The 17078-nt window shown below is 40.5% G+C and overlaps 2 protein-coding genes and 2 non-coding genes across 4 annotated transcripts; 2 read left to right on the forward strand and 2 right to left on the reverse strand.

The window, feature by feature from the left end:
* Positions 1 to 8263: 8263 nt before the first annotated feature.
* Positions 8264 to 8349, reverse strand: trnay-gua (transfer RNA tyrosine (anticodon GUA)). Its single transcript is given in 2 exon segments — positions 8264 to 8299; positions 8313 to 8349. It is a non-coding gene; the product is annotated as a tRNA-Tyr (tRNA).
* Positions 8350 to 8781: 432 nt separating this feature from the next.
* trnaa-agc (transfer RNA alanine (anticodon AGC)) lies at positions 8782 to 8854 on the forward strand. Its single transcript has one exon. It is a non-coding gene; the product is annotated as a tRNA-Ala (tRNA).
* Positions 8855 to 9451: 597 nt separating this feature from the next.
* On the forward strand, positions 9452 to 14245 carry trim55b (tripartite motif containing 55b). The gene is made up of 8 exons (XM_085362386.1): positions 9452 to 9769; positions 10012 to 10181; positions 11447 to 11624; positions 11775 to 11870; positions 12520 to 12753; positions 12866 to 12888; positions 13275 to 13399; positions 13495 to 14245. The coding sequence occupies exons 1-8, from the start codon at positions 9650 to 9652 to the stop codon at positions 13665 to 13667; spliced, it is 1119 nt and encodes a 372-aa protein (XP_085218512.1). The 5' UTR covers positions 9452 to 9649; the 3' UTR covers positions 13668 to 14245.
* Positions 14246 to 15780: 1535 nt separating this feature from the next.
* On the reverse strand, positions 15781 to 16284 carry crhb (corticotropin releasing hormone b). Its single transcript, XM_085362387.1, has one exon. The coding sequence runs from the start codon at positions 16282 to 16284 to the stop codon at positions 15781 to 15783; it is 504 nt and encodes a 167-aa protein (XP_085218513.1).
* Between the last annotated feature and the right edge of the window lie 794 nt (positions 16285 to 17078).

Raw genomic sequence — 17078 nt, forward strand, 5'->3', positions numbered from 1 at the left:
ATGGTGCTGTTGGAGCGAGCAGAGGGGAAAAAAACCGCCCTTGTTTTAGCTCGACCAATGGTGTGAAAGCAGCTGCTCCAAGCTACACGTCGATTGGACAGTGACGCTTAGACGGTATAGAAGGACAGCTATGATTAGCTCTGAGGCCAGGGCAATCCCAAGACCTATATGAGCAGTCGTTTGCAGACGGCGTGGACTTTCTCAAGGGTATTCCTCCACAACGGGGCTTGCCCTGCAGCAGTCGACATCATTGCCTGTGATTACCTTCCTCTCATGAGTCATACTACTCTGGAGCTGAGACTTACCGGGAGTTTAAAATGCAGCCTAAGAACAGCTGCAAAACCTTCATCTTTTGTTAAAGAGTGGCCATATATGAGTGCATGTGTTGACTGCGAGACAAAAGGAAATTCAGTACAAAAGGATGACTTTGAGTTGAGTGTTTTACTGTCCGCGTGCATTGTTTGGACCTTCCGTCTACCCCAGATATCTCTAACACACTTGGCAATTCATTATCTTTCACTATACAGTGTAGCTGCAATTACTCAAATCAACCCCTAAGTGAAAAATTACTACATTCACATTTTCACTCGAGGTTTCTCCGCCATGCCCGTGTGCTCGGGGACAATGGGTGTGCCATGGTAACAGCCAGGCCCAGTGCCAGTGTATGTATAATCCCCTCCATCCCCCATTTTCACGCTCCTGAATGGTCTGAATGCAGTTCCCCACAGCCGTACCCCCCACAAAGAGAGGTCCTGGCATCTTTTCCAGGCAACTAAGGCAACACTGCAAAAACACAACAACAAATGTGTCATAGACAGTAGCAGGAGACGACGGAGTACCAGAATACCTAACTCAAGCACAGCTATCCCATTATCTAAGGGTTGGGGTTTTATTTTCAGATCATTTCCTTTGTGTTTAACACTACTAAAGGAAACTATAGGGCTCAGTAGCAATACACAATAAGAGTTACTCTTAAATTTTATATATGTTCATCTAAAAGAGTCATCATACACCAGGGTACATTTGTGTTTTCCAGGGGATATGTCAAGATTAGAAAAGACTCACTATAGTGAAAGGCTGGCCTAAAAGTATCAGATATTCAGCATTCAATTAAATGGTAAAATATCTGTAGCTACTTGTTGGCTAAATGATAAAAGCAAGGGGATATCTTTTTTAATATAAATATGGAAATGGATTTTAAAAAGTTGAAAAAGACATCCATCTTATTAGCTGCTTATCCAGTTCAGTGGGTGGACTTGAGCCTATTTATTTATCGTTTATAGCTCATTTAAACAACAGAAGTTGTGCTCTAGAGGCAGGCACATTTAAATTCCGGGTCTCCAAAAACCCAGTTTCAAAACCCATCAAAAGCTGAAAGGTGTGTTTTTATTCTATTAAATGATTATTGTAGAATCGCAGGGATCATTAAAATGTGTTTAGAATTTGCAAACTTATGCTGACTCATGCCATAAATCTCGATACACTGCTCACCCCTACATACACTGCCTTTATATGTTAAAAGCATCAGTATCGGTATTGCTATTGGCAATACTGGCAATACAATATTTACTTAGTATCGGATGGATACTGCAGTATCCCCATACCGCTAGTATTCATGGTGGTACTGGAGCTGATCTGATAGTGCAGGTACCTCTGGGAAATAACACAAAAAAGGTAGGAAACACAAATGTGCTTGTTTTCAGAGGATTTGTTTGGAGGAATAAGAAAATAAGTGAAATTTCTATTTAAATATTCTGGGCTTTTGTTTTCAAAGCAAATTTGGCCTTTGCAAACCCAGGCAGATGATTAACAAAGTAATATTGTGAAGAGTTCATGGAACACCTCGTGGCTGAGAATACATTCACAAAAGTTTTTAATGTGACGTTTCACGTGTAAATGTCTAAAATAACACTCCTTGCTTTTTAAAAAAATACCCGCCGCTGCAAACACTACAGAGATGGCCAGCCACAAATAGGCTGTACTGTTTTTAAGTGCACGTTTCTGAAACTGCTTAATCTAGCATGTGACGGTGTCAGTGGCACATCACACATGCAAGCACACGACGGCACACGCTTTACCCCTACTGCTTTAAATATACATCTTGGAAAGCTTTTTCATTCATTAATTCGCTCCTCAGCCATCTTTTTTTTTGCCACACTCACACAAAAACTACCACACACCATGCATGGTGTTATATACTAGCACTGAGCATCAGTCTCAGGAGTTTTAATAAAACAGGTAAGGTGCAAACCTGCAAATTCCCTTCGGTGCCACAAGTGCAGTGTCTGCTTCTGAGAACCCCCAACACTCCACTCCCTGAGGACAATGTACCACGGTATCCCTAATTAATAATCTTCTACTACACTGCAAGAATCACTGGAGTCATTTTATTTTCCTTTACTGGCAGTTTTTCTTTCCTCTATAGGTCTCTTTGAAAAGCAGGTTCATTATGTGCACACACAAACACAAAAACATAAAGAAACTGCGGATTTCTGATAGATGCTTATGATGCTCATATGTAATTTTAATGCTCATCCTCTGGATTGTATTTATGATCAGGTTAAAACTGAAGAAATGAACAGCATGCTTTTGAAAATGTATCACTGTATGTATCTGGAGCCATCTTGTGGTAAAAAAGGGCCATTACAATGACAGTGTGCTTTTAGATTTAAAACAAAAAAATAAAAATGATGTTCATTTAAACGAAAGAGCATCTCAAACATAATATAAAAATATAAAATAGAATATCTGGTTACTGCTACCAGCTTTCTGAATGTTGCATATCTTCTACAAATACCGCAAAATCTTTCAGTATGACAAGCTAATACAAAGATCACACAAACATAGCTCACCTAATTAAACATTTATGCTTTATGTGGAAAAGAATATGTCGAGATAAATACTACAAACTACATAAAACGATCATTTCAATTGTTTTAAACCGAGGCCCGAATGTTTCCCAATCGCCTCATCTCTCGTTTCCATCTACACTGTGCACAATATATCTAATTAAAAAAAGAGTGTGAATCACAAGGTGTAACAGCATAATTGTGACTGCAGTGTCTGTGCTGTGCTGACGTCTGCAATGATGTCAATATGCAGCTGTGAAACATGCTGGACATACCCTGTTTTCTTTCTGCCACTAGATAGCACCCTTTTACTGTGTTGAAGGCCTGCACAAGTTACAGTGACAGCTCCGTAGTACAAGTACAGTACGATACAGTATTATCCTTTTTTGGTAACCATTAAGAGTTGAATTGTTTATTTATTTAAATGTGTAAAAACTGATTTATTATACAAATGTTATTAAGCAATTGGATCAAAACTCAACAATTAACAGATTAGATGTAACACTGACATTCATTGTCTGGCACAGGTGGAGATAAAATATTAGCCAACAACTGCAAGGTTCTCTGCTTCTCCTCTCTGTAACTGTGCTATCTAAGAAATTACCTCGTAAGTTATTTGGCCATAAGGCTGGTATTTTGCATAACAAAAACTTGATTTGTTAACTGGCGAGTGGGTAGTCTCAAATACTTTAATACTGTGTCTGCCTCTGCATTAAAAACTACAAAATGATCTTTGCACCTTGCACCTCTGTTTCCCCCTCATTAAGATCTCAGCACAGAAGTTAAGAAACAGTTTATTGATCAAGCTCCTGTAACGATGCATGAATAATTACCTCAATGACAGAATGAATATTCACAATAATCCCACTATACTGTGTTCATGCTTTACCCTTCGTCTAAACCAGATACCTCCTGATATTTGAACAATCAGCTACCAGCTGTTAAAATCACCCTGCTTCACTATCCTATGAAACAAAGCTTTAAAGGACTGCACTGTTCATGGTTTACAGGCTGTGAGGTTTAAACCAGGCTGAGACAAGCACTTGAATGCTGAGTGCATCTCAGTTTCCCATGACCATGCGGTGCAGCGGTGCTTGTTAAAACAGGCTGACGTCTCTTTTACGTCACCGCACGGCAGAGGATGTTACATAAAGTTAGGAGTGAAAATCAGGCTGATTGATTTCATCTTTCCTCTAATCAAGTGGCTTTATCGAATAGGATGTTAGACATTTATATGTGAGTGAGAGTTATCGCATCTCGTTCATCTGTTTATCCATCTCCCAGAAAGAGTGTGGCACACTTTTACTCTAACTCCATTTTCATTTTCATTTAGTTCAGTTCAGTTTTATTGAACTGATCACAACAGCAGTCGCTTCAAGAAGCTTTATATTGTAATGTAGAATAACAGAGTTAAAATCCCAACAATCAAACACTCCTTTAGAGCAAACACTTGGCAATAGTGGAAAGAAAAAACTCCCTTTTAACAGGAAGAAACCTCCAGCAGTACCAGGCTCAGGGAGGGCCAGCTATCTGCCACGCGTTGGGTGTGAGCAGAAGAAGACGGGACAAAAGACACACTGTGGAAGAGAGCAGGGGAGTAATAATAAGTAGTAAAATGAGGAGTGGTGCGTGTGTGTGTGAGGACACAAAGAGTGTGAAGAACAAACACTAAGCATAACTAAGGAAGGATTCAGGATCACCCGGTCCAGCTCAATCAATTTGTGGATGACAAGATTGGGATTTTTCCGCTCTAAAACATTGTAGGTTGACATGTTTTGTTACACAACTGAGCCAAGTTGTGCAATTTTGAGCCATATTATACAACAGCATGAAAGGTGCATTTTAAATGAGATCTTAACACAGATGTTAGTGGCCTGTATAGGGGACGGACTCTAAAGCCAATGATAATGTGGCTACTGGAAAAATGCTGACTGAGCCTTTTTTTCAGAGTCACTCTTTGAGTTTTGTGGGTTGTTTTGAGTATTTTTAAGTAATTTATCATGGCTGGAAAGTGACTCGGTGAGTTTGTGTCTTGATCACAAATGACACAAATGACGTGATCTCAACATAATGAGATCGCGTCTAAGTTGAGTCAAGCCTGACCTTTACTTATATTGTCATGGATCCCAGTCTGTAATTTTTCCATTAATCCCTCTAACAAACAAAAAATATAGAGAAATATTAAAACATTTTCATAGCTTAAATGATCTGTATTCATTTACACACTACTACTTGTGTTTTGAAGGTATGGTCAAAAATAACTTCTAAATATATACACAGCAATGAAGTACTAGAAAACGTTTCTATTTATTACGATTAAAACAAGTAAGCTATATCTACAAAGTGTGACAATATTCCATTATGCCCAATTAGATTTTCATGATATTGTTCATTTAAAAGAAACAGAATAAGGTACTGTACTGCGCTCTTGATCTGCAGACCAGAAGCTATTAAAGTCCGACAGGCACAGGTGAACCTGGAAGCATTTTAGAGGATAATCTGACATGCATTCTTTAAAAAAAATACCAAAAAGTAGAGGCACGCCTCCTCACTGCTAACCTTAAAGGTCACTGCATGTTGAAGGTTCCTGCTCATTTATTCATATGACAGGGGATTGCTTACTTTTACAATGAAGTACCTCTTATATTATCCAGACTCTTGGCTGTAACAGTACACAGGACCACATGTAGTTTTCTTTTATAACTTATCATCACTGTGCATCTGGAAACGCCAGAGAAAAGATCTATTAGCTGGGATAACTAAGAGGACTCACTAAAAATGTAATCAGGGTAATCACCGAGCACTGGATCTTCTATTTCTTGGAGAAAATAAATGTGAATGCTGCTGCTAAATCAACTATAAATATTTGGTGTACAGCTGCTGTATCTCTTTGTATGTAACCCCAGTATGACCTCAGCAGTACTGCTCATAGTATCACAGTATCATAAACAGGCCTGCGTTATCATTTTGTTCTTTTGCAACATTAACACAGTGACGGCAAATCCTCGAAACTGCCCAGAGTATCACTAGTTCAGACCTGAACTATCCAGAAGTTGCATAAATGGATAAAGATCTGACCTTGCTTTTTTTTAATTTAACTACATCCTTGGCATTTAAAAATAATGTGAAGCCTAGCTGATGGTGTCTGTGTTCATTTCAGATGGAATACCTTTTAAGTCTTGCTAATTACTGTTCAACGTTAATATTTCTTCATCCCAAGCGAATCCGCGGTGAATTACTGCTACCTTTAAAATGACTATTCATTCTAGGGTATGATCATACTTTTTCTGACCCAAAGACTCTCAGCTCAGTGGATGATTTAGGACAGATATGGAGATGAAGAAGAAATGGACATTATCTGGAATTGCTCGCAGAGAGTTTTTAAATCACAGGCACTGACTGCTTGCCATCTGCGTGAATACAATATGACTTCCACCTAACTGAAATATTCATACAAGTGAACAGATGGCACCCTTTGCTCTGCTCCCTTTTCTGGTCCCTTATACACTTTCATCTTGCTTATGAGTTTGTAGACATCTTATGTGTGGGGTTATGTGTGAGCGCAGGTGTATTTCATGGCCTTGGCAGTGCATGCAGACCTTTTTCACGATTCACGCAAAGCACCGCTTACCAACGCCAAGCGAAAGAGGGGAACAGGAGTTTCACACTGTGCTCTTTAAATTGGCAGCTTTTAGCCTCAAAGGCAGCACTGTCTGGCATTCATATTGGCCTTTCATCTCCAAGTAATCTCCACACTGCTCTTAATTTGTCAATCTTTGTTGGATTTTTACTAACAGGCGCTGCAATATTATGAGTCAGATAGTAATGGCTGAAAAATTATGAATTCACTTCAATCACAAAGACATAACCCAGAACATCTTCTTAATTGATCTCATTTGAATTCACTTTTATCTAAATGGTGAGCATCTGAGCAGCCTGTGCTTGTCGCTAATGAATATATAATCATGCTAGTTCAGCCTTTTTAGAGGTTACTGATTAAAACTGAATAAAGTGGTGTGCCCACAGCATCACAAAATGACAAAAAACTTCAGTTGTAGTACATCACAGAGAAAAAACACATCAACAGAAAGGAAAACTGGGTGAGACACACATGAAAAGCTAAATGACAAAAATTAGTAAGAGCGGTGTTTTACATTTACATAGACTTGCAAATCACAAGAGATGGGAACTTTACTATTTGAATGTGTATATTTCTCATCCTTTTCCCCCCATTTTATTATTTTTTTTTTCACCTTTTTTCTCATTTCTTAAAGTTGATTCCTAACCTGCAAACCCCGGAGTGGACACTAAATGAAACAAAGAGACAAATTAGAGAGTGTGAGAGAGACATTCATTCATTTTCAGTATTGACATCTGTCTAAAATGTTTAAATATGACTCATTGATTCTGCATGAAAAGCACTGTGTGCACATCTATGTGGCTTTATATAAAAGGAAAAGAGGTGCGAGGAAGGCAGATGTCATATTGTATGAGTCAGATGAAAAGAAAAAAGAAAAAGATGAGGTATGCTTAAATGGGTCAGAAGCTTCCACTATGAGGATCCTGCTACGTTCGCTTTGACATTGAGTTTCTAATTAAAGAGTATGTAAATATTTTTTGTATAGGTCAAATGTTTTGAAAAAGTGCATCTTTAATTGCTTCGTTTGCGTGGGACATTTAGACGTGACAAATATTTGGAAATAAAGTGAGGAACTCATACAGATTCATGAAGATGAGCACTCCATTAGCAGAGGACAGGGGTTTTAATTTGTAATTGAAATAATGAGAATCAGTGGACGGAGGAATAACAATCGTGCAACAGCACAGAAATAAACAAAGGCGCTTTATTAGCGTGTGACGCTTGCCACAGTCCTCCACACAACTGTTAATTACGGTCTCTGAGTCATCCATCTGAATGTGTTCGCAGCACCTTTATAAGTCATTTCACAGTCAAACAAAGTGATAAAGTCTGTTTTCATCATGAGTGGAGAGATAATCAAACACTAAACAATCACTTTTAAATTCCCTTTTTGAACAGAGTGCTTGCAGGTGTGATCATTTCTTATTTAACATGCACAGCAGATTTGCAGGATATGCTGTGTATTTGTGCTGACTAGACCATCACTGCAGGCAGTGCAGTGCCAAACATTTTCAAGCTCACTTCTATCTTTCATCCACCCAAAAAATCTACTCGATTCTGTGGGAAAGTTTAAGAAAATCATCAAATCTGTTTTTATGGATTAGCATTTATTTTTAGAAAAATACATTAACTGCCAATACTAGCCATTTTTTTCAACATCTGAAATATGCATTTTCATTAAAAGAAATGATTAGAGAAGCTTCATAGAACAGCAATTCTTAGCAAATTTGTAAAAGCGCTCAGAATTTCAGGTGGAGGGGAAAAAAATACTCTCTCCTTCGAGCCGGAGTCGAACCAGCGACCTAAGGATGTCTGGGAAACCACTACAGTCCTCCGCTCTACCAACTGAGCTATCGAAGGGAGCTGACGACTACAGCTAACCCATGGGTATTTATAAGATCGGCTCGTAAAACGCTTTATTCTCTGCTTCTGCGTAAAGTCACAAATATGGCGGACGCCCTGTTCGGTTAACGTGTTTTCGGGAAATTTGCATTCGCTACTGTTTTCCACTTGAGCTAAATGGTTGTGTGTAAGAGTTTCCCCACATATCTCAAGTAACTTGGTGTCCCCCAAAGGAACTTTAACATTGCAAGCCTTTCAATAACTTAGCAGCTATTAAACCCTGTTATTATTCATATTCGTTAGAGCTAACCTAGACAGCTTAATAATGCTACCTTACCGCACTGTATTTCGGCATGATATGCGAAATATATCAAACACTACACCGCAAGATTGGACCGACTACGTATCTCACGAGCAATAAATACACAAACAACGAGTGACTTCCGTATCGGGGAATTAGCTCAAATGGTAGAGCGCTCGCTTAGCATGCGAGAGGTAGCGGGATCGATGCCCGCATTCTCCAATAACATTTTCATTCAATGTAAGGCCTTTAACATGCTAACAAACACCAAAATGTTTTAACTGAATTGTTCTTTTCTGTTTTTTAAAATAGTAGCAGTTATCACCTACATTTAAGGATGCGGTGAATACACCCAATGTTATGGTTGTCGTCCTTATGCTGTTCTCTAAGTGTAAATACCCATGTGCAAAAAACGCTTAACACATGCCATAGTTTGTTTAATGCTAGGTATTGTAACAAACCTCTCCTGTGCGCTGTTATCTTCCCTCTAACGTAATGGTCTGTTCCAAACTTTGACGGAAGTCACATTCGATAGCTTCCTGCTGCTAAGTTAACATTAATGCAAAGCTGGCACTTGATTGGCAACATGGTAAAAAGGTGTCGAGAACTACGTGTTTTCAGTAGAGATTTTCAGATGCTATCAATAATTTTAGATCTAAAAGTCACATGGGTCATATGATTGCATCTCTTGCTAAATCACTCGCCCCCACCCTATGAAACGCATAGCTACATTGCACCCAGCGTAGAAGAGGCTGGGGATGGGCTGCTGTTCAGCACTGCCCTACTTAGTTTCAAATATGGACAAGGCAAAAATGGCAACCTTAGACGTGACAGCAGTAGCTGCTAAAAACAGAACTGACACAGAGGAAATAGGAGTCTACACCCTCTAGGACAAACATAACAGGCCTACTACTTAGCCTGAAGCTGGGCCTATGATAGACTGCTTTTAGAAAGGACTTCATACTAAACTTTTCAGACTTTTTAAGTTGTTTAGTTGTGTTTGAAATCGTTGACACCATGGACAACTTGGAGAAACAGCTGATTTGTCCAATATGCCTGGAAATGTTTACAAAGCCTGTGGTCATCCTACCCTGCCAGCACAACCTGTGCAGAAAATGTGCCAATGATGTTTTCCAGGTAAGCTATTGAATGGCTCAAATTGGTAATTATTTATAAAGTTGGTCTGAATTTTCACATATCAAAGACCCAAATAGTGACATAAATTTAACACCCATAGGCTCTGTTTACAAGCATGTGGACTGAATGTTAATGATGGTGGTTTGAAGTTTGTGTTATGGACTGTTAATCCCCTGGATTAATATTTCCTAACTGCCGAGTGAAACAATGTAATTATTCAGAGCTTCACTTGTTGTTTACAGGCTTCAAACCCGTACCTTCCAACAAGAAGCGGCTCGTTGACCTCTGGTGGCCGTTTCCGATGCCCGTCCTGCAGACACGAGGTGATTCTGGACAGGCATGGTGTTTACGGCCTGCAGAGGAACCTGTTGGTTGAGAATATCATTGACATGTTCAAACAAGAATCCAGCAGGTGAGACAGATCAGACATTTGTCAAAATAACAGAAAATGAAAAGAATTCTTCATGTCTGACAGGAGGATGTTTTCATTTGTGAAACTGCAGTAAAGTATAATAGCAGGAAGTGAAACACTGGCTTCTGAGTCAGAGATCTGCAGTGGGTGAGAGGGCATTTCTACTTGCAGTAGTCATCCACACAGATTTTTTATCCAGCAGATGACTGAAAGGCTTGTATGACATGATATCCACAACACTTCTTGCTGTTGTGACATTATTTCATTACAATTATCCTGAGTAGAGTTTATAGGATGACCGAGATGCTTCTTCAGTTCTGAAACCAAAACGTAGAGAGTGCCAGGTATTTAAACCCTAATGGGGATTTCCCCTTAAGAGGAGATCGTTGCCTGACTAGTAGTCATGTCCATCATCACACGAGCCAAACTGGGAAGAAAGCAGTGGGTCGTTACCACCTGAGGCTTCAGATGAAATCACTGTGAGATCTTGCGTGAGACCACATTATGTGACCCGTTGAGTTCACCCGATGCAACGTGTGAGTGGATGTTGAGCCGCGTGGGAAACGGATCTCGAGACTGCATTGTAGGTGGTTGACAGTTGGTGTAGTTAATGATCCGTCATCGTCTTTTAAACCATCTCCTCGGTCTAAAATGTAAACAATCGCATCCCCCAAAGAGTGACCTTTATCCTTAAAAACAAGCAAATGTAAGGTTTTGGAACCACCTACTCAAAGTCAGGACCTTAAACAGGTTGTTCGTGCTCAAAAAACCCTTTTAAATGTGTTTGAATTAAAGCAATTCTGCAAAGAAGAGCAGGCCAAAATTCCTCTACGGTGATGTGAAAGACTCATTGTCAGATATCGCCAAAAGCTTTACGATTACTTTTTCACACAGGGCAGGTGCATTTGGATAAACTTTTCACTTAAAAAATGAAATCATTATTTAAAAACTGCATTTTTTATCTTTGTCTGATGGTGTGACGTATAAACTTAAGAAATAAGGAAGGGGGGAAAACTTTTAAGCTATATAAACATGAATCATGTATGCTTGCTCCCACACTACTCAGCAATGATGATGACCTATTGATTACAGTGCTGGCAGTGCATGTGAATGGCAGGGCACACCTGATGGGTCATCGATAAGCTGTTGAGATGCCGAGATGTGTAACAGTGACATTATCAAACTGACACTGCATGTCACATCAGTATGCAGTCAAATGTGCAGCATCACAGGACACTACTGCTGTTTTCATCGCACCTCAACAGCAGCAAACCAGCACCAGAGAAAAAGGAAGAAACGCCCATGTGTGATATTCACGAGGACGAAAAGATCAACATTTACTGCGTGACCCACGGTGTGCCCATATGCTCCATGTGCAAGGTCTTTGGAGCCCACAAAGAGTGCGAGGTGGCTCCTCTCAGCAGCATCTACCAGACGAAGAAGGTGAGGCCCGAGATGCTTACAAAGGCTACGAATACTGTCAGCCATGGTGATGTGTTTTTTACAGTTTCATCATGAAGTATGTCGTAGTATAATCATAGATTTGCCCCAGATTTGAGTCTGTAGTCATGCTGTCGTGTCCTTGCCCCCTAGACGGAGCTGAGTGACGGGATTGCCATGGTGGTTGGTAACAACGACAGGATGCAGGGCATCATTAGTCAGCTAGAGGAAGCCTGTCGTGCCATAGAGGTCAGTGTCCGACTGCTGCAGTGCCTGGCCGCTCACTCACGCAGCAAGCCTCACTCCGTGCACACACTAATGCACCTGCACAGACAACCAAACTGATGTAATGTGTCCTTGTCACGGCCACTCTTTCTGCTTTTATCCATCTGCGAGATTTAGACAGAGAGGCAGTAAGAGGAAAATAAATGTTTTGGTTCCACGGACTGCTTTAATCTCCCCTTTTCATATTTTCTCCTACGCTGGGTGCACATACACTAGTTAGAGCACCCTATTCTGCCTTCGACCCACTTCCACGGACAATAAAACGAGCAGTGTAATTGATAGGGCGAGAACAGGCAGCTTTCTTATGGTTCACGTGCCACAGTTGGATGTAGTAGAGAGGAAGCTGGAGTGACTCCAGTCCCCTGTGTGTCACTGCTGTGGCGTCATGCACATGGCACCAACTGAACGGAAGGAATTTTGCAGTGTTTAGACATCCGAAGAATGAAAACAACAACTAGTTACCGCATTTTCTCTCATTTTGAAATTCTAATGTACTTCGAAACTGAATTGCCTACATTTCCCACCCAGAACTCATTAATAAAGAATGGACTTGCAGAATTTACAATCTTTCCCTGTGGGTGTGTGCTTTCTTCACTTGTTCACGCACGTACAGGAGAACAGTCGGAGACAGAAGACTCTGGCTTGTGAAAAGTTTGACCACCTGTACTCTATCCTGGAGGAGAAAAAGAGGGAGATGAGTCAGAAGGTGACAGGCGAACAGGAAGAGAAGGTAAACTATATCCGGGGCCTGACAAGGAAATATGGAGACCATCTGGAGGAGAGCTGTAAAATCTTGGAGATGGGGATCCAGACTATGGATGAGCCAGAAATGGCTTTATTCCTGCAGGTCAGAGCTGCTACCACATGGGGTTTAAATTTGACATAATTTTAGCCAATTCATAAAAGTTTATCAGTATTTTATGTGCATGTTCAGTTGAACTCTCCCTTGTGTCTTTCAGAACACAAAGCCTCTCCTCAAAAAGTAAGTATGCTGTTTGTTTTTCAATAATAATAATTGCACTGGTAAGAGGATGAAGGGGTTTTGCAAAAAAGAGAGAGACTACACCGCCAGTGTAAAAGTCAAAATCCTTTCTAGCTAATGTTTTTTAATCATTCTCATGAATGAGTACATCTGCACTTACACATAAAACCAGAACTCTAATAGAGCAAGGTCACACCTTCCCTCTGGTAGCTGTGGAAAATAATCCTGTGAAATGTTGCAAATCACTATCTTCTGCTGTGGCATCCTGAAATAACTTGCCGAACGTGCTAAACATCACAGATTGAATATATTTAAGACGTGTTACCATGACTTTGTGAGGCAACATTTAGTCCTGTGAATATCCTAAATGAGACTTATGTGCTCAGGATTGAAGAGGCATCCAGTGCAGCGCACCTGGATAAAGTAGAGCTTGGCTACGAGAGTATGGATCACTACAAAGTCGACTTCAAGAAAGAGGGCAAGGCCCTGCGGAGCATCGACTTCATCCAAGGTAAAGGAACAGAGATCGCGGCTTTAATTTGCTTCACACCCCTCAGTGTTGTAGTTCTCTAACCTTCATCCTTTTTTGCCTTAATTCTCACACAGATGACAAAGATGAGGATGAAGAAGATGAGGCTGCAGGAGCCGGTGCTGAGGAAGGAGAAGGATCACAAACTGTTCCTGGAGGTGCTGTTTCAGCCACCTCTGCCCAGCCTTCTGCACCCCCACAGCAGATGAGCTCCTCCCCCAGCGCACCCACGAGCACTCCCTCAACTTAGCTGTCAGCCATCGGCCCTGACAACACCTAAACCAGAAGCAGGATTGATTGTTGCTCCTAAATGTTGACCTCAGGTCAGCTGTGATACATTTTTAGCCACGAGGGGAACCTAATCTGTGTATGTAGATCTTAAGGAAGGCAGAGATGTTTTACTTCTGCCTCTTTTGTTGTGATTGGTCTATCACAGCATTCGGACTGATTTAATCTCTTTTTCTCTTATTAAAAAAACATGCTTTAGTTCCTCCTTTTCATTTTGAACATGCTTAATGACAGAGGGACTTTGACTGTCATTCAGCTCTTTGCAGAATTGAGATGTACTCAAATATTTTTTTTATGTGGTTGACCTTTTGAGACTTGCTCCTTAAACTCCATCATTAAAAAAACATAATAGGAGAGCCGCTGGTTCTCCTCCCTGTTGTATACTTCTTGATGACTGATATAACTCTGTGAGTAATGTAGCAGAGTGATAAAATGAGCACTGTGACATTTCAGTATTTCCTACATCGGGCTGCTTGCGTTATGTTTAATATTCTTCATTGTAATGTGGCACAGGTATTATTTCCCATGATATATATGATACATGCATATTATATACATTAAAAATGATTTGACTAAATACCATCAGCATACTTTTTCACATCGCTATTTGACACTAGATGTAAAAAAACAGTTTTGTTTCTTCGTAATGCCTTCTCTCTCCCTCCCTCTTCGTCTTTCCACACTCCTATTGGCATATTTCCGTGGAAGGAAATCCAGCTCAATGCGTGAGTGCCTTTTTTTGGCTTGTTCAGACATTTTTAACATCCTTCTCCACTGCATGATCAGGATAACACTCCTGCATATACATATGAGACCACAGTGAGCAAATATGAGTGCTCCCATATTTTTAGACCAAAGCAAATAATTTGCTGCCCTGCGATGGCCTCACGTTGCTGTAACTCCACCGCTCAGGTAGTCCACCATTCAACGACCATCTGTTATTTTACACCGTGTCTCGGTGAGTTGGATCCTTTACAAACGGGCTCAATCCCACACTAAGCCTCAAGATGCTTCACGGGCCAAAAAGAATAGGATGACTCACACCCACGGCTCTTGTTTAGCGTAGCCTGACACTGGGGGTCAAGAATCAGCGTTCACATACACACGCTCACACATAAACACACACACACAGTGTCTTCGACACTAATTAGCTATCAGTGGTGCATCTTTGAGCTAAGCGTGGTTGCCTCTTGCTGGTATAATGAGAATTGCCTCTTGAGGATTAAGGGTTTGGAAGAAGAACGCTGTATGAATGTTCACTGCGCTGAAGGGTTGTTCAGATTTTTGGCAAAGTACTGCAGTTAGAGCTTTTTTTGTGTGCGTCTGTGTTAGACAGAAGGCATGAACTGGCTCCAGAGCAATGCCATGGTTAGACCTATGCAATTGTTTGCACTGAGTTAGGCAAACCTTTACCAGTCAGCATTTATAGGCAAGACTCGAGATTCTGTGGCCATTTGTGCACTCTTAAAGTTGTTATTTACTTTTTTTTTCAAAGTTTCTTTAATGTGGGACTACAAATCCATGTGTTAAAAGTCATTAGAAAAGTGCGTTTTAATCAGATTACTAGTCAAAGTTAATGGGATTATTTATTTATTTTTATTGGCGTTAGTGTTAACTAATATGTAAGGATATCCACAGAGAAATGTAAGCATTGCTTTTATTTTTTTTTTATTAAAAATATAGATATAAGACGTTCTGTTGCACAACAGAAAATGACTGGTTGCACATAAGTTTATTAACAAACATAAATTTCATAAATACAGTGATTCATAATCTAAAACAAAATGCCAATTTTGTGAATGCAATTCATGTCTTAGACGAAAGTATTTCATCTCAAATATGAAGAACGGCATATCTCTACAGATCTGACACCAACATTGAAATGGCAAGGTACAATCGGCTCATTATAAGTCAAGCCCGTTTATGCTCCATAGTTTGAGGTTAAAGCTATAAACAATAAAGTGATAAAGCAGCACTATATTGTACAGAGCATGTTTTGTGCTGATGGCAAAAATGCACAACAGAAGGAGTAAAAGAAAAAGAAAGGGAAGGGAGATCTTTGGCGGGCTGGGAAATCATTTCCCGAAGAGCTCCATCATTCTTCTGTTATTCTGCGCTTGCTGAGCCAGCTGTTCCGCCCTGGACATCTCCATCATCTCCCGGAGCAGATGGAAGGTCAGATCCAGGGATATTGGCGGGTCCTCGGACCTTCTTCCCCTCTCCATCGAGTCGTCCCCGCGGTCTCCGAAGCCGCTTATGAGCGCCCTGATGTTCCCAACTTTACCCTGTAAAAGACGCCGCGTCAGCTGGAGTTGCAAAGCTCTGTTGAAGATGGAAGGTGATCCGCCGGGATACATGGACGTTGATGGGAAAGAGTTCGAGTCCCCGTTGCCCAGTCGGATGAAATACTCCTCCCCAAGCCTCTCCAGAATCGGGCCGGATTGCAGCTGCTGGGAGTTTTGGGTTTGTAGAGCTGGGACGCGCAGAGTACTGCCAGGGCTCTCAATAGCCCGACATTCGTAGCGCGGTAAGAAGGCAACTAGCAGAATCACGGCGGTACCGAATAAATTGAGCTTCATGTCAGGATTTCAACAGGAATCTGGGAAGAAAAAGAAATACATTGGGTTATTTAATTTTGGCACGCTCGTTTTTTTTGCTGTGGCGCGAGATGTGCCGCGTAAAAAGGCAATTACGCACGTAAAAGAGACGTTGCAATAATGTAACGGGCAAATTATAACTATTGCTGCCGCAGTTTATTTTTATTATTGTAAGATATTTTGCGATCTGTTGCCACCTGTTATTAGTAAGGAGACTATATATTGTACAACTGATCAGCGGTGTGGAATATTTACGCGTAAAGGAAGCTCGAAGATTAGAATGAGGAATTATTGTCTTCTATCATTATACTTAGTCCATCCCCAAAAATGAAATCAGAAATGAGAATAGAAAGGTATCAGCAAAGCCAAAAATCCACTTTATAATCTACAAATCCACTTTATCATCTACAAATACAGTTTTTAAATGTTTGCTGTGAAGCACAAAGAAGTCTTTAATTAAGCAAAGTCGCATTGAGCTGTGCTTGGGAAAAGAATAACTAAAATGCTAAAAGAGGGAAAAATACGAATTCAAAATGTGGGTAAAATTAATGAAACTTTTCTTACCTTCAGGCTTTAGAGGTGGTCCGCTACAGCCGTGTAGGTTGCCAGGTAGTTGGCGAGATGCCGCCCTCCTTCACTTCACTTTGAGGAATCAAGTATATAGTTACTTAAAGGATAGATGCTGAATGGACTTATATAGCCACCCTCACTATAAGTGTCGCGCTCCAAGCTGAGATTGAGTCTGCGCGTTCTTGCATGGGTGTAACGTGAATGGA

Source organism: Diplotaxodon limnothrissa, linkage group LG9 (genome assembly GCF_057381915.1).
Source record: "Diplotaxodon limnothrissa isolate DT_005_m linkage group LG9, D_limnothrissa_male_GT1.1, whole genome shotgun sequence".
In the NCBI taxonomy this organism is placed as follows: Eukaryota; Metazoa; Chordata; class Actinopteri; order Cichliformes; family Cichlidae; genus Diplotaxodon; species Diplotaxodon limnothrissa.